Source organism: Toxotes jaculatrix, chromosome 3 (genome assembly GCF_017976425.1).
Source record: "Toxotes jaculatrix isolate fToxJac2 chromosome 3, fToxJac2.pri, whole genome shotgun sequence".
NCBI classification, from domain to species: Eukaryota; Metazoa; Chordata; class Actinopteri; family Toxotidae; genus Toxotes; species Toxotes jaculatrix.
This window is the reverse complement of record NC_054396.1, coordinates 24,416,262-24,434,575: the sequence shown is the minus strand read 5'-3', so window position 1 is coordinate 24,434,575 and position 18,314 is coordinate 24,416,262. Positions and strand designations below refer to the sequence as shown.

General features: G+C 46.0%; 1 protein-coding gene across 6 annotated transcripts in view; it reads right to left on the bottom strand.

The window, feature by feature from the left end:
* The window catches only part of rap1gapb (RAP1 GTPase activating protein b), an 80,670-nt gene extending 62,918 nt beyond the window's left edge, over positions 1 to 17,752 (bottom strand). For all 6 annotated transcript variants that reach the window (XM_041032910.1, XM_041032903.1, XM_041032900.1 and 3 more), the window contains exon 1: positions 17,542 to 17,752. In XM_041032910.1, the coding sequence (XP_040888844.1) occupies positions 17,542 to 17,585 (44 nt within the window). In that variant the 5' untranslated portion in view covers positions 17,586 to 17,752. The remainder of the gene's footprint in view (positions 1 to 17,541) is intronic.
* Between the last annotated feature and the right edge of the window lie 562 nt (positions 17,753 to 18,314).

Below are 18,314 nucleotides of genomic sequence, written 5' to 3'. Positions count from 1 at the left end.
AATAATTAAAGCTGCAAGCAGCGATGACGGGCCCTCGCACCCCTTGCGACCCGCGGGAGTCGCAGCCGGCGCAGCCAAGTACCAGAGTCCCCCTATGTCCTCTCCTCTTCTCCCCAGTACACGTCATAGTACAAACAGGTTATTTCCTGTTACCAGCAGGGGGCGCCACGAGTAAGGCGGGAGTTTGACATATGGAGCTGTTCAGGGCAGAGCCCTCATCATGCTCATAAAGTTTGAAGATGTTTGGATAAAGTATGTGGACGTGAGAGCCATTCAAAATGTCATGGCAAATTCACCAAACGCCACCGAAATTTGGCGAGCCACAGAGGCCACACCCTTTAACTTAGAGAAAAGTCTGTTATAACTTTTGATCATCATGGTCTTGAGGTGAGGTCCACCAGATATGAAGTTGATCGGGTGAAATCCCTAGCACGAGTTCATCCGCATACCAATGGTGGAAAGCACTCAAATTTGGCCGCCAAAAACAAAATGGCTGACTTCCTGCTGGATTGAGGTCATGGTGTCAAGAGACTTTTTTGTGCGTCCCGAAGTGTTCTTTATGTGTACCGATTTTCATCTTTGTATTCCAAAAAAACCCATATGGAGAGGGGTATTTTAAATCTTCAAGGGGGCGCCGTTGAGCCATTTTGCCCCGCCCAATTACAAAAACCCCATCAGAGTCTAGGACCAGCCCCCAAGAACGTGTGTATGAATTTTTATGATCATAGGAGGTTGTTAAGGTCATTACAAATCCAAACGTAATTTCACGGCGAGGGATCGTCAGTTGCCGCGCCGCCACACAGATGCCATTGCACCCAGCTTCACGGCCTTTATAATGTAGCTTCACCAAGTAGTTGGGAAGGTTGTAGAGCAGAAACCAAGCCGATGGTGTCAACTATTAAGGAGCAGTACACTTCAGAGTAAAAATAGGTCATTTCCTGTTACCAGCAGGGGACGCCACGAGTAAGGCGGGAGTTTGACATATGGAGGCGTTCAGGGCAGAGCCCTGATCATGCTCATAAAGTTTGAAGATGTTTGGATAAAGTATGTGGACGTGAGAGCCAGTCAAAATGTCATGGCAAATTCACCAAACGCCACCAAACTTTGGCGGGCCACAGAGGCCACGCCCTTTAACTTAGAGAAAACTCTGTGATAACTTTTGATCATCATGGTCTTGAGGTGAGGTCCACCAAATATGAAGTGGATCGGGTGAAATCCCTAGCACGAGTTCGTCCGCATACCAATGGTGTAATTCGCCAAAATCGCCAACTTCCGACCACAATGGCGGACTTCCTGTTGGGTTGAGGTCATGGTGTCAAGAGACTTTTTGGTGTGTCTCGGTATGATCAACATGTGTACCAATTTTCATGCACCTATGACAAACTAAGCCCAATGGGAGGGGGGTTTTGAAAATTTCAAGGGGGCGCTGCAGAGCCATTTTGCCCCCCCCATTTACAACGACCACAAAATATCAAATTTTTCACCAGACCTGATGAGTGTGCAAAATTTCAGGCGTTTTAGAGCATGGGAAGGGGTTGAAAAATGCAGTTGTTTGGGAGGAATAATAATAATAATAATAATAATAATTAAAGCTGCAAGCAGCGATGACGGGCCCTCGCACCCCTTGCGACCCGCGGGAGTCGCAGCCGGCACAGCCATGAGTACCAGAGTCCTCCTATGTCCTCTCCTCTTCTCCCCAGTACACTTCATAGTACAAACAGGTTATTTCCTGTTACCAGCAGGGGGCGCCACGAGTAAGGCGGGAGTTTGACATATGGAGGCGTTCAGGGCAGAGCCCTCATCATGCTCATGAAGTTTGAAGATGTTTGGATAAAGTATGTGGATGTGAGAGCCATTCAAAATGTCATGGCAAATTCACCAAACGCCATCGAACTTTGGCGAGCCACAGAGGCCACGCCCTTTAACTTAGAGAAAAGTCTGTTATAACTTTTGATCATCATGGTCTTGAGGTGAGGTCCACCAGATATGAAGTTGATCGGGTGAAATCCCTAGCACGAGTTCATCCGCATACCAATGGTGGAAAGCACTCAAATTTGGCCGCCAAAAACAAAATGGCTGACTTCCTGCTGGGTTGAGGTCATGGTGTCAAGAGACTTTTTTGTGCGTTCCGAAGTGTTCTTTATGTGTACCGATTTTCATCTTTGTATTCCAAAAAAACCCATATGGAGAGGGGTATTTTAAATCTTCAAGGGGGCGCCGTTGAGCCATTTTGCCCCGCCCAATTACAAAAACCCCATCAGAGTCTAGGACCAGCCCCCAAGAACGTGTGTATGAATTTTTAGGATCATAGGAGGTGGTTAAGGTCATTACAAATCCAAACGTAATTTCACGGCGAGGGATCGTCAGTTGCCGCGCCGCCACACAGATGCCATTGCACCCAGCTTCACGGCCTTTATAATGTAGCTTCACCAAGTAGTTGGGAAGGTTGTAGAGCAGAAACCAAGCCGATGGTGTCAACTATCAAGGAGCAGTACACTTCAGAGTAAAAATAGGTCATTTCCTGTTACCAGCAGGGGACGCCACGAGTAAGGCGGGAGTTTGACATATGGAGGCGTTCAGGGCAGAGCCCTGATCATGCTCATAAAGTTTGAAGATGTTTGGATAAAGTATGTGGACGTGAGAGCCAGTCAAAATGTCATGGCAAATTCACCAAACGCCACCAAACTTTGGCGGGCCACAGAGGCCACGCCCTTTAACTTAGAGAAACCTCTGTGATAACTTTTGATCATCATGGTCTTGAGGTGAGGTCCACCAAATATGAAGTGGATCGGGTGAAATCCCTAGCACGAGTTCGTCCGCATACCAATGGTGTAATTCGCCAAAATCGCCAACTTCCGACCACAATGGCGGACTTCCTGTTGGGTTGAGGTCATGGTGTCAAGAGACTTTTTGGTGTGTCTCGGTATGATCAACATGTGTACCAATTTTCATGCACCTATGACAAACTAAGCCCAATGGGAGGGGGGTTTTGAAAATTTCAAGGGGGCGCTGCAGAGCCATTTTGCCCCCCCCATTTACAACGACCACAAAATATCAAATTTTTCACCAGACCTGATGAGTGTGCAAAATTTCAGGCGTTTTAGAGCATGGGAAGGGGTTGAAAAATGCAGTTGTTTGGGAGGAATAATAATAATAATAATAATAATAATAATAATAATAATAAACATTACAAAAACAATAGGGCCTTCGCACCACTCGGTGCTCGGGCCCTAATTAAAGCTGCAAGCAGCGATGACGGGCCCTCGCACCCCTTGCGACCCAGCGGAGTCGGAGCCGGCGCAGCCAAGAGTACCAGAGTCCCCCTATGTCCTCTCCTCTTCTACACAGTACACGTCATAGTACAAACAGGTTATTTCCTGTTACCAGCAGGGGGCGCCACGAGTAAGGCGGGGGTTTGACATATGGAGCCGTTCAGGGCAGAGCCCTCATCATGCTCATAAAGTTTGAAGATGTTTGGATAAAGTATGTGGACGTGAGAGCCATTCAAAATGTCATGGCAAATTCACCAAACGCCACCGAACTTTGGCGAGCCACAGAGGCCACACCCTTTAACTTAGAGAAAAGTCTGTTATAACTTTTGATCATCATGGTCTTGAGGTGAGGTCCACCAGATATGAAGCTGATCGGGTGAAATCCCTAGCACGAGTTCATCCGCATACCAATGGTGGAAAGCACTCAAATTTGGCCGCCAAAAACAAAATGGCTGACTTCCTGCTGGGTTGAGGTCATGGTGTCAAGAGACTTTTTTGTGCGTCCCGAAGTGTTCTTTATGTGTACTGATTTTCATCTTCGTATTCCAAAAAAACCCATATGGAGAGGGGTATTTTAAATCTTCAAGGGGGCGCCGTTGAGCCATTTTCCCCCGCCCAATTACAAAAACCCCATCAGAGTCTAGGGCCAGCCCCCAAGAACGTGTGTATGAATTTTTAGGATCATAGGAGGTGGTTAAGGTCATTACAAATCCAAACGTAATTTCACGGCGAGGGATCGTCAGTTGCCGCGCCGCCACACAGATGCCATTGCACCCAGCTTCACGGCCTTTATAATGTAGCTTCACCAAGTAGTTGGGAAGGTTGTAGAGCAGAAACCAAGCCGATGGTGTCAACTATTAAGGAGCAGTACACTTCAGAGTAAAAATAGGTCATTTCCTGTTACCAGTAGGGGACGCCACGAGTAAGGCGGAACTTTGACATATGGAGGCGTTCAGGGCAGAGCCCTGATCATGCTCATAAAGTTTGAAGATGTTTGGATAAAGTATGTGGACGTGAGAGCCATTCAAAATGTCATGGCAAATTCACCAAACGCCACCAAACTTTGGCGGGCCACAGAGGCCACGCCCTTTAACTTAGAGAAAACTCTGTGATAACTTTTGATCATCATGGTCTTGAGGTGAAGTCCACCAAATATGAAGTGGATCAGGTGAAATCCCTAGCACGAGTTCGTCCGCATACCAATGGTGTAATTCGCCAAAATCGCCAACTTCCGACCACAATGGCGGACTTCCTGTTGGGTTGAGGTCATGGTGTCAAGAGACTTTTTGGTGTGTCTCGGTATGATCAACATGTGTACCAATTTTCATGCACCTATGACAAACTAAGCCCAATGGGAGGGGGGTTTTGAAAATTTCAAGGGGGCGCTGCGGAGCCATTTTACCCCCCCCATTTACAAGGACCACAAAATATCAAATTTTTCACCAGACCTGATGAGTGTGCAAAATTTCAGGCGTTTTAGAGCATGGGAAGGGGTTGAAAAATGCAGTTGTTTGGGAGGAATAATAATAATAATAATAATAATTAAAGCTGCAAGCAGCGATGACGGGCCCTCGCACCCCTTGCGACCCGCGGGAGTCGCAGCCAGCGCAGCCAAGTACCAGAGTCATCCTATGTCCTCTCCTCTTCTCCCCAGTACACGTCATAGTACAAACAGGTTATTTCCTGTTACCAGCAGGGGGCGCCACGAGTAAGGCGGGAGTTTGACATATGGAGCCGTTCAGGGCAGAGCCCTCATCATGCTCATAAAGTTTGAAGATGTTTGGATAAAGTATGTGGACGTGAGAGCCATTCAAAATGTCATGGCAAATTCACCAAACGCCACCGAACTTTGGCGAGCCACAGAGGCCACGCCCTTTAACTTAGAGAAAAGTCTCTTATAACTTTTGATCATCATGGTCTTGAGGTGAGGTCCACCAGATATGAAGTTGATCGGGTGAAATCCCTAGCACGAGTTCATCCGCATACCAATGGTGGAAAGCACTCAAATTTGGCCGCCAAAAACAAAATGGCTGACTTCCTGCTGGGTTGAGGTCATGGTGTCAAGAGACTTTTTTGTGCGTTCCGAAGTGTTCTTTATGTGTACCGATTTTCATCTTTGTATTCCAAAAAAACCCATATGGAGAGGGGTATTTTAAATCTTCAAGGGGGCGCCGTTGAGCCATTTTGCCCCGCCCAATTACAAAAACCCCATCAGAGTCTAGGACCAGCCCCCAAGAACGTGTGTATGAATTTTTAGGATCATAGGAGGTGGTTAAGGTCATTACAAATCCAAACGTAATTTCACGGCGAGGGATCGTCAGTTGCCGCGCCGCCACACAGATGCCATTGCACCCAGCTTCACGGCCTTTATAATGTAGCTTCACCAAGTAGTTGGGAAGGTTGTAGAGCAGAAACCAAGCCGATGGTGTCAACTATTAAGGAGCAGTACACTTCAGAGTAAAAATAGGTCATTTCCTGTTACCAGCAGGGGACGCCACGAGCAAGGCGGGAGTTTGACATATGGAGGCGTTCAGGGCAGAGCCCTGATCATGCTCATAAAGTTTGAAGATGTTTGGATAAAGTATGTGGACGTGAGAGCCATTCAAAATGTCATGGCAAATTCACCAAACGCCACCAAACTTTGGCGGGCCACAGAGGCCACGCCCTTTAACTTAGAGAAAACTCTGTGATAACTTTTGATCATCATGGTCTTGAGGTGAGGTCCACCAAATATGAAGTGGATCGGGTGAAATCCCTAGCACGAGTTCGTCCGCATACCAATGGTGTAATTCGCCAAAATCGCCAACTTCCGACCACAATGGCGGACTTCCTGTTGGGTTGAGGTCATGGTGTCAAGAGACTTTTTGGTGTGTCTCGGTATGATCAACATGTGTACCAATTTTCATGCACCTATGACAAACTAAGACCAATGGGAGGGGGGTTTTGAAAATTTCAAGGGGGCGCTGCGGAGCCATTTTGCCCCTCCCATTTACAACGACCACAAAATATCAAATTTTTCACCAGACCTGATGAGTGTGCAAAATTTCAGGCGTTTTAGAGCATGGGAAGGGGTTGAAAAATGCAGTTGTTTGGGAGGACAAATAATAATAATAATAATAATAATAATTAAAGCTGCAAGCAGCGATGACGGGCCCTCGCACCCCTTGCGACCCGCGGGAGTCGCAGCCGGCGCAGCCAAGAGTACCAGAGTCCCCCTATGTCCTCTCCTCTTCTCCCCAGTACACGTCATAGTACAAACACGTTATTTCCTGTTACCAGCAGGGGGCGCCACGAGTAAGGCGGGAGTTTGACATATGGAGCCGTTCAGGGCAGAGCCCTCATCATGCTCATGAAGTTTGAAGATGTTTGGATAAAGTATGTGGACGTGAGAGCCATTCAAAATGTCATGGCAAATTCACCAAACGCCACCGAACTTTGGCGAGCCACAGAGGCCACGCCCTTTAACTTAGAGAAAAGCCTTTGATAACTTTTGATCATCATGGTCTTGAGGTGAGGTCCACCAGATATGAAGTTGATCGGGTGAAATCCCTAGCACGAGTTCGTCCGCATACCAATGGTGGAAAGCACTGAAATTTTGCCGCCAAAAACAAAATGGCCGACTTCCTGCTAGGTTGAGGTCATGGTGTCAAGAGACTTTTTTGTGCGTCAGGAAGTGTTCTTTATGTGTACCGATTTTCATCTTCGTACTCCAAAAAAACCCATATGGAGAGGGGTATTTTAAATCTTCAAGGGGGCGCCGTTGAGCCATTTTGCCCCGCCCAATTACAAAAACCCCATCAGAGTCTAGGACCAGCCCCCAAGAACGTGTGTATGAATTTTTAGGATCATAGGAGGTGGTTAAGGTCATTACAAATCCAAACGTAATTTCACGGCGAGGGATCGTCAGTTGCCGCGCCGCCACACAGATGCCATTGCACCCAGCTTCACGGCCTTTATAATGTAGCTTCACCAAGTAGTTGGGAAGGTTGTAGAGCAGAAAACAAGCCGATGGTGTCAACTATTAAGGAGCAGTACACTTCAGAGTAAAAATAGGTCATTTCCTGTTACCAGCAGGGGACGCCACGAGTAAGGCGGGAGTTTGACATATGGAGGCGTTCAGGGCAGAGCCCTGATCAAGCTCATGAAGTTTGAAGATGTTTGGATAAAGTATGTGGACGTGAGAGCCATTCAAAATGTCATGGCAAATTCACCAAACGCCACCAAACTTTGGCGGGCCACAGAGGCCACGCCCTTTAACTTAGAGAAAAGCCTTTGATAACTTTTGATCATCATGGTCTTGAGATGAGGTCCACCAAGTATGAAGTGGATCAGGTGAAATCCCTAGCACGAGTTCGTCCGCATACCAATGGTGTATTTCGCCAAAATCGCCAACTTCCGACCACAATGGCGGACTTCCTGTTGGGTTGAGGTCATGGTGTCAAGAGACTTTTTGGTGTGTCTCGGTATGATCAACATGTGTACCAATTTTCATGCACCTATGACAAACTAAGCCCAATGGGAGGGGGGTTTTGAAAATTTCAAGGGGGCGCTGCGGAGCCATTTGGCCCCCCCCATTTACAACGACCACAAAATATCAAATTTTTCACCAGACCTGATGAGTGTGCAAAATTTCAGGCGTTTTAGAGCATGGGAAGGGGTTGAAAAATGCAGTTGTTTGGGAGGAATAATAATAATAATAATAATAATAATAAACATTAGAAAAACAATAGGGCCTTCGCACCACTCGGTGCTCGGGCCCTAATAATAATTAAAGCTGCAAGCAGCGATGACGGGCCCTCGCACCCCTTGCGACCCGCGGGAGTCGCAGCCGGCGTAGCCAAGAGTACCAGAGTCCTCCTATGTCCTCTCCTCTTCTCCCCAGTACACGTCATAGTACAAACACGTTATTTCCTGTTACCAGCAGGGGGCGCCACGAGTAAGGCGGGAGTTTGACATATGGAGGCGTTCAGGGCAGAGCCCTCATCATGCTCATGAAGTTTGAAGATGTTTGGATAAAGTATGTGGATGTGAGAGCCATTCAAAATGTCATGGCAAATTCACCAAACGCCATCGAACTTTGGCGAGCCACAGAGGCCACGCCCTTTAACTTAGAGAAAACTCTGTTATAACTTTTGATCATCATGGTCTTGAGGTGAGGTCCACCAGATATGAAGTTGATCGGGTGAAATCCCTGGCACGAGTTCATCCGCATACCAATGGTGGAAAGCACTCAAATTTGGCCGCCAAAAACAAAATGGCTGACTTCCTGCTGGGTTGAGGTCATGGTGTCAAGAGACTTTTTTGTGCGTCCCGAAGTGTTCTTTATGTGTACCGATTTTCATCTTCGTATTCCAAAAAAACCCATATGGAGAGGGGTATTTTAAATCTTCAAGGGGGCGCCGTTGAGCCATTGTGCCCCGCCCAATTACAAAAACCCCATCAGAGTCTAGGACCAGCCCCCAAGAACGTGTGTATGAATTTTTATGATCATAGGAAGTGGTTAAGGTCATTACAAATCCAAACGTAATTTCACGGCGAGGGATCGTCAGTTGCCGCGCCGCCACACAGATGCCATTGCACCCAGCTTCACGGCCTTTATAATGTAGCTTCACCAAGTAGTTGGGAAGGTTGTAGAGCAGAAACGAAGCCGATGGTGTCAACTATTAAGGAGCAGTACACTTCAGAGTAAAAATAGGTCATTTCCTGTTACCAGCAGGGGACGCCACGAGTAAGGTGGGAGTTTGACATATGGAGGCGTTCAGGGCAGAGTCCTGATCATGCTCATAAAGTTTGAAGATGTTTGGATAAAGTATGTGGACGTGAGAGCCATTCAAAATGTCATGGCAAATTCACCAAACGCCACCAAACTTTGGCGGGCCACAGAGGCCACGCCCTTTAACTTAGAGAAAAGTCTGTTATAACTTTTGATCATCATGGTCTTGAGGTGAGGTCCACCAAATATGAAGTGGATCAGGTGAAATCCCTAGCACGAGTTCGTCCGCATACCAATGGTGTAATTCGCCAAAATCGCCAACTTCCGACCACAATGGCGGACTTCCTGTTGGGTTGAGGTCATGGTGTCAAGAGACTTTTTGGTGTGTCTCGGTATGATCAACATGTGTACCAATTTTCATGCACCTATGACAAACTAAGCCCAATGGGAGGGGGGTTTTGAAAATTTCAAGGGGGCGCTGCAGAGCCATTTTGCCCCCCCCATTTACAAGGACCACAAAATATCAAATTTTTCACCAGACCTGATGAGTGTGCAAAATTTCAGGCGTTTTAGAGCATGGGAAGGGGTTGAAAAATGCAGTTGTTTGGGAGGACAAATAATAATAATAATAATAATTAAAGCTGCAAGCAGCGATGACGGGCCCTCGCACCCCTTGCGACCCGCGGGAGTCGCAGCCGGCACAGCCATGAGTACCAGAGTCCTCCTATGTCCTCTCCTCTTCTCCCCAGTACACTTCATAGTACAAACAGGTTATTTCCTGTTACCAGCAGGGGGCGCCACGAGTAAGGCGGGAGTTTGACATATGGAGGCGTTCAGGGCAGAGCCCTCATCATGCTCATGAAGTTTGAAGATGTTTGGATAAAGTATGTGGATGTGAGAGCCATTCAAAATGTCATGGCAAATTCACCAAACGCCACCAAACTTTGGCGGGCCACAGAGGCCACACCCTGTAACTTAGAGAAAACTCTGTGATAACTTTTGATCATCATGGTCTTGAGGTGAGGTCCACCAGATATGAAGCTGATCGGGTGAAATCCCTAGCACGAGTTCATCCGCATACCAATGGTGGAAAGCACTCAAATTTGGCCGCCAAAAACAAAATGGCTGACTTCCTGCTGGGTTGAGGTCATGGTGTCAAGAGACTTTTTTGTGCGTCCCGAAGTGTTCTTTATGTGTACTGATTTTCATCTTCGTATTCCAAAAAAACCCATATGGAGAGGGGTATTTTAAATCTTCAAGGGGGCGCCGTTGAGCCATTTTGCCCCGCCCAATTACAAAAACCCCATCAGAGTCTAGGGCCAGCCCCCAAGAACGTGTGTATGAATTTTTAGGATCATAGGAGGTGGTTAAGGTCATTACAAATCCAAACGTAATTTCACGGCGAGGGATCGTCAGTTGCCGCGCCGCCACACAGATGCCATTGCACCCAGCTTCACGGCCTTTATAATGTAGCTTCACCAAGTAGTTGGGAAGGTTGTAGAGCAGAAACCAAGCCGATGGTGTCAACTATTAAGGAGCAGTACACTTCAGAGTAAAAATAGGTCATTTCCTGTTACCAGTAGGGGACGCCACGAGTAAGGCGGGACTTTGACATATGGAGGCGTTCAGGGCAGAGCCCTGATCATGCTCATAAAGTTTGAAGATGTTTGGATAAAGTATGTGGACGTGAGAGCCATTCAAAATGTCATGGAAAATTCACCAAACGCCACCAAACTTTGGCGGGCCACAGAGGCCACGCCCTTTAACTTAGAGAAAACTCTGTGATAACTTTTGATCATCATGGTCTTGAGGTGAAGTCCACCAAATATGAAGTGGATCAGGTGAAATCCCTAGCACGAGTTCGTCCGCATACCAATGGTGTAATTCGCCAAAATCGCCAACTTCCGACCACAATGGCGGACTTCCTGTTGGGTTGAGGTCATGGTGTCAAGAGACTTTTTGGTGTGTCTCGGTATGATCAACATGTGTACCAATTTTCATGCACCTATGACAAACTAAGCCCAATGGGAGGGGGGTTTTGAAAATTTCAAGGGGGCGCTGCGGAGCCATTTTGCCCCCCCCATTTACAAGGACCACAAAATATCAAATTTTTCACCAGACCTGATGAGTGTGCAAAATTTCAGGCGTTTTAGAGCATGGGAAGGGGTTGAAAAATGCAGTTGTTTGGGAGGAATAATAATAATAATAATAATAATAATAATAATAATTAAAGCTGCAAGCAGCGATGACGGGCCCTCGCACCCCTTGCGACCCGCGGGAGTCGCAGCCGGCACAGCCAAGAGTACCAGAGTCCTCCTATGTCCTCTCCTCTTCTCCCCAGTACACGTCATAGTACAAACAGGTTATTTCCTGTTACCAGCAGGGGGCGCCACGAGTAAGGCGGGAGTTTGACATATGGAGGCGTTCAGGGCAGAGCCCTCATCATGCTCATAAAGTTTGACGATGTTTGGATAAAGTATGTGGATGTGAGAGCCATTCAAAATGTCATGGCAAATTCACCAAACGCCATCGAACTTTGGCGAGCCACAAAGGCCACGCCCTTTAACTTAGAGAAAAGTCTTTTATAACTTTTGATCATCATGGTCTTGAGGTGAGGTCCACCAGATATGAAGTTGATCGGGTGAAATCCCTAGCACGAGTTCATCCGCATACCAGTGGTGGAAAGCAGTGAAATTTGGCCGCCAAAAACAAAATGGTCGACTTTCTGCTGGGTTGAGGTCATGGTGTCAAGAGACTTTTTTGTGCGTCTGGAAGTGTTCTTTATGTGTACCGATTTTCATCTTCATACTCCAAAAAAACCCATATGGAGAGGGGTATTTTAAATTTTCAAGGGGGCGCAGTTGAGCCACTTTGCCCCGCCCAATTACAAAAACCCCATCAGAGTCTAGGACCAGCCCCCAAGAACGTGTGTATGAATTTTTAGGATCATAGGAGGTGGTTAAGGTCATTACAAATCCAAACGTAATTTCATGGCGAGGGATCGTCAGTTGCCGCGCCGCCACACAGATGCCATTGCACCCAGCTTCACGGCCTTTATAATGTAGCTTCACCAAGTAGTTGGGAAGGTTGTAGAGCAGAAACCAAGCCGATGGTGTCAACTATTAAGGAGCAGTACACGTCATAGTACAAACAGGTTATTTCCTGTTACCAGCAGGGGGCGCCACGAGTAAGGCGGGGGTTTGACATATGGAGCCGTTCAGGGCAGAGCCCTCATCATGCTCATAAAGTTTGAAGATGTTTGGATAAAGTATGTGGACGTGAGAGCCATTCAAAATGTCATGGCAAATTCACCAAACGCCACCGAACTTTGGCGAGCCACAGAGGCCACACCCTTTAACTTAGAGAAAATTCTGTTATAACTTTTGATCATCATGGTCTTGAGGTGAGGTCCACCAGATATGAAGTTGATCGGGTGAAATCCCTAGCACGAGTTCATCCGCATACCAATGGTGGAAAGCACTCAAATTTGGCCGCCAAAAACAAAATGGCTGACTTCCTGCTGGGTTGAGGTCATGGTGTCAAGAGACTTTTTTGTGCGTCCCGAAGTGTTCTTTATGTGTACTGATTTTCATCTTTGTATTCCAAAAAAACCCATATGGAGAGGGGTATTTTAAATCTTCAAGGGGGCGCCGTTGAGCCATTTTGCCCCGCCCAATTACAAAAACCCCATCAGAGTCTAGGACCAGCCCCCAAGAACGTGTGTATGAATTTTTATGATCATAGGAGGTGGTTAAGGTCATTACAAATCCAAACGTAATTTCACGGCGAGGGATCGTCAGTTGCCGCGCCGCCACACAGATGCCATTGCACCCAGCTTCACGGCCTTTATAATGTAGCTTCACCAAGTAGTTGGGAAGGTTGTAGAGCAGAAACCAAGCCGATGGTGTCAACTATTAAGGAGCAGTACACTTCAGAGTAAAAATAGGTCATTTCCTGTTACCAGCAGGGGACGCCACGAGTAAGGTGGGAGTTTGACATATGGAGGCGTTCAGGGCAGAGCCCTGATCATGCTCATAAAGTTTGAAGATGTTTGGATAAAGTATGTGGAAGTGAGAGCCATTCAAAATGTCATGGCAAATTCACCAAACGCCACCAAACTTTGGCGGGCCACAGAGGCCACGCCCTTTAACTTAGAGAAAACTCTGTGATAACTTTTGATCATCATGGTCTTGAGGTGAGGTCCACCAAATATGAAGTGGATCGGGTGAAATCCCTAGCACGAGTTCGTCCGCATACCAATGGTGTAATTCGCCAAAATCGCCAACTTCCGACCACAATGGCGGTCTTCCTGTTGGGTTGAGGTCATGGTGTCAAGAGACTTTTTGGTGTGTCTCGGTATGATCAACATGTGTACCAATTTTCATGCACCTATGACAAACTAAGCCCAATGGGAGGGGGGTTTTGAAAATTTCAAGGGGGCGCTGCGGAGCCATTTGGCCCCCCCCATTTACAACGACCACAAAATATCAAATTTTTCACCAGACCTGATGAGTGTGCAAAATTTCAGGCGTTTTAGAGCATGGGAAGGGGTTGAAAAATGCAGTTGTTTGGGAGGACAAATAATAATAATAATAAACATTAGAATTACAATAGGGCCTTCGCACCACTCGGTGCTCGGGCCCTAATTAAAGCTGCAAGCAGCGATGACGGGCCCTCGCACCCCTTGCGACCCGTGGGAGTCGCAGCCAGCGCAGCCAAGTACCAGAGTCATCCTATGTCCTCTCCTCTTCTCCCCAGTACACGTCATAGTACAAACAGGTTATTTCCTGTTACCAGCAGGGGGCGCCACGAGTAAGGCGGGAGTTTGACATATGGAGCCGTTCAGGGCAGAGCCCTCATCATGCTCATAAAGTTTGAAGATGTTTGGATAAAGTATGTGGACGTGAGAGCCATTCAAAATGTCATGGCAAATTCACCAAACGCCACCGAACTTTGGCGAGCCACAGAGGCCACGCCCTTTAACTTAGAGAAAAGTCTCTTATAACTTTTGATCATCATGGTCTTGAGGTGAGGTCCACCAGATATGAAGTTGATCGGGTGAAATCCCTAGCACGAGTTCATCCGCATACCAATGGTGGAAAGCACTCAAATTTGGCCGCCAAAAACAAAATGGCTGACTTCCTGCTGGGTTGAGGTCATGGTGTCAAGAGACTTTTTTGTGCGTTCCGAAGTGTTCTTTATGTGTACCGATTTTCATCTTTGTATTCCAAAAAAACCCATATGGAGAGGGGTATTTTAAATCTTCAAGGGGGCGCCGTTGAGCCATTTTGCCCCGCCCAATTACAAAAACCCCATCAGAGTCTAGGACCAGCCCCCAAGAACGTGTGTATGAATTTTTAGGATCATAGGAGGTGGTTAAGGTCATTACAAATCCAAACGTAATTTCACGGCGAGGGATCGTCAGTTGCCGCGCCGCCACACAGATGCCATTGCACCCAGCTTCACGGCCTTTATAATGTAGCTTCACCAAGTAGTTGGGAAGGTTGTAGAGCAGAAACCAAGCCGATGGTGTCAACTATTAAGGAGCAGTACACTTCAGAGTAAAAATAGGTCATTTCCTGTTACCAGCAGGGGACGCCACGAGCAAGGCGGGAGTTTGACATATGGAGGCGTTCAGGGCAGAGCCCTGATCATGCTCATAAAGTTTGAAGATGTTTGGATAAAGTATGTGGACGTGAGAGCCATTCAAAATGTCATGGCAAATTCACCAAACGCCACCAAACTTTGGCGGGCCACAGAGGCCACGCCCTTTAACTTAGAGAAAACTCTGTGATAACTTTTGATCATCATGGTCTTGAGGTGAGGTCCACCAAATATGAAGTGGATCGGGTAAAATCCCTAGCACGAGTTCGTCCGCATACCAATGGTGTAATTCGCCAAAATCGCCAACTTCCGACCACAATGGCGGACTTCCTGTTGGGTTGAGGTCATGGTGTCAAGAGACTTTTTGGTGTGTCTCGGTATGATCAACATGTGTACCAATTTTCATGCACCTATGACAAACTAAGACCAATGGGAGGGGGGTTTTGAAAATTTCAAGGGGGCGCTGCGGAGCCATTTTGCCCCTCCCATTTACAACGACCACAAAATATCAAATTTTTCACCAGACCTGATGAGTGTGCAAAATTTCAGGCGTTTTAGAGCATGGGAAGGGGTTGAAAAATGCAGTTGTTTGGGAGGACAAATAATAATAATAATAATAATAATAATAATAATAATAATAATAAACATTAGAATTACAATAGGGCCTTCGCACCACTCGGTGCTCGGGCCCTAATAATAATAATAATAATAAACATTACAAAAACAATAGGGCCTTCGCACCACTCGGTGCTCGGGCCCTAATAATAATAATAATAAACATTACAAAAACAATAGGGCCTTCGCACCACTCGGTGCTCGGGCCCTAATAATAAACATTACAAAAACAATAGGGCCTTCGCACCACTCGGTGCTCGGGCCCTAATAATAATAAACATTACAAAAACAATAGGGCCTTCGCACCACTCGGTGCTCGGGCCCTAATAATCACTCTCCCTTTAGCTTAGCTTTGGTGTCTCTTGAGGCTCCAGAGGGAAAAGGTCTTCAGCTGATAAATCCTCTGTTCAGCAGCTAGTCACTGATTTAGGATTAGCTGACAGACTGATGGTCTGTCTCTAACCTTGTCTGTGGGCTACCTGTGCAGTTTCATTTAAATGTGAACAAATAGCTGCTACACCTGGAAATGGGTGTATGAGAGGAGCGAGAGTGAACAAAAGCAGTAAAGTCACGAGCCATAAAACCAAACAATTACTCGAAAGCCGTTAACAAACACCTTGTACAGGTGTGAGGGACTGCTGAGTCGGATGATAATTTTCTACGGATTCATCGCTACAAGCAACTCCTTTAACATCACACAAAATACAGCTTTAAATAACTTTAGCAGGAACAGTGCAGATTTAATAATTCTGAGGACGCCAGAGCGAAGCAACGGATTCACTGCCCAAAAGCAATATCTTCCATAATGTGGAAAATAGCAATTGTCCATCCCCCAAATATCACTGTGGGCGAAAAAAACATTTCCTGCATGATTTTTCAGCTTAGAAATATTTTCCTCTAGAAACAAAACTAATGAGAAAGTCCAAGCACCTCCACAGAAACCAGAGATGTGACTCTGGTGGGAGTCCTTCAAAAAGTGGCAGCAGTCAAAAAGAACATCAGTGGCCCTTATCACAGATCTATGAATGATGTGTAGCCAGCAGACGCAAGTAATTAACCAGAGTCACATCTGGCTGATCTGGACTGTCTGACACTTAATAGTCAGGTCAATATTAACAGTTCATCAGCATCCAGTTAATAAAATACAACTTTCTAATGGGTTTACAGAAAAACTGAAAACAAAAAGTACCTTTGGAGTGTGGTTGGGATCATGGTTAGGGGTTGTGCATTTGAGAGCATTTTCAGAATACCACTGCATTTTTATTTTGGACTACTATTCCTAGAATCTCATTGTGCATCTTTGTACAAAGTGGTTGCTGCTGTTCCAAAAATGTTGTTTTCCATGCCCTACATACAGTAGTGCCTCCTTCTGAACGACTCGTTGGCGGTATCTGCCTGTGCGCACAGGCTAGCTTTCAACCTGACTCCTGCCACATAAATGTCAGATTGAACCTCATGAGTGTTTTCTAGGCAGACTTGGCAGAGACCACATGTAATTTCTTTGGCTCGTGAATTCTAATGCATTGTGTAGCTGAGGGGCTCAATGCTCATAAACCAGAGTATTCTCATATCTGAAAGATTCATATTCTCAGTTCTTTTTAACACCCTTCTTTCAGTCGTGCTGATGAGATATTTAAGTTATTCACTGCCACCAAAGTGAAGATGCTGCTAACTGCCCCCCTTTTGCTTTCCTTGGAGTGATAAACACATAAGCCTTTAATTGAATCCTTAATCCCACAATAACTCAATATTCCCAGCGTTTAATTGTTTTTCTGAGAATGACACGACATTTCTTAATGTGTTTGTTTTCCCCAAAGAAAAAACAAAAGGCAGCACTTATGTCCTCATCATTTTTTGGATCTATTTATTTATCACTAACTTCTCAAACTACCAGCGAACTGCTTTTATTCACTGTCATACATTTAGGATATTTTACTGAGATGTCTACACTGTCTGACCTGCAACTGCTGTGAACTCACAGAAAGAAAAATCAGGAGACAATCGATAATTGCCCTGATGAACCAGTCACATGCACTGAACTTTGTGGCAGTAATACGCTTTACATCTCAACAGTTATGCACTGTCAGTGGTTAAAGCTGTAAATGAGGAGTTAACTGTGCTGACAGTCTAGTTCTGCAGTAGCTGAGCAGGTGCACTGCAACTGCCTGAGCGGTCTAACACCTTCTTCTCTCTGTACCTCTGTGACAGAGTCAGATGGGCTGGGAACAAGATGCAACAGGTACACAAATGCTGCCCTGCGGTTTTATTTTAGGAGGCAAAGCTGGCAAACTCCAGAGTCACTGTACACTCAGCGTGATTAATTCTCTATTATCTTACCCTCCGTAAGCTCCAAATGTGAAACTCCTTTTCCTCTGAGGCATCCTGCTGAATGGCTGATCGGACCTCCCCGGGGGTGCGCAGGATAGCAGTGCAGTTTATTGTAACACAGGGCTACAGAATAACAGTCATACCTCTTCCTTTTTGCTGCCCCTGTTCGTTTCTCTGTGCACCTCTCCTCTCTTTCTACACCTCCAACTCTTTCTCTCCTCTCCTCCCTCCCTTGTCTCAGCCCTCATTGAGTGTGTGTCTTTTGTCTCAGAGTATTTTATGTGTGCACACACCGTGGCCCTCCCTCCTTGTGTCTTTTCTGGCTTTCCGACTAAGTAGAAGGTGTGTCCTGTCGTCCTGGAAACAAACAGGTTCATTTCTCTGACTCTACCCGACTAATGTTTTCTCATTTCCAGCAGGAAGAGAGCACAAAATACTTAAATTTCCTATCCATGTCCCATGAAGGTAACTTAACCTGGACGTTCAACTCATGTGAATCTCAATGGCTCTTTGCTCAAGAGTGATTCTCTCGAGCAAAGACTTGTAGAAGTATCAAAATTAGGGAAAGACAGGATTTCTTTTCTGGTTTGGATTGATGTAACTTTCAATTATTTTTATTATTGAATAATCTGCCAGTGAGTTTCTCGATTAACCATTTTGATTATTAAGTGTCAGAAAAAAGTGGAAAATGCAAATTACAACTTCCCAAAGTCCAAGGTGATGCCTTCAAATAGCTTTCTCTATTCAACAAAAAAAAAAAGTCCAAGATATTCAGTTTAATA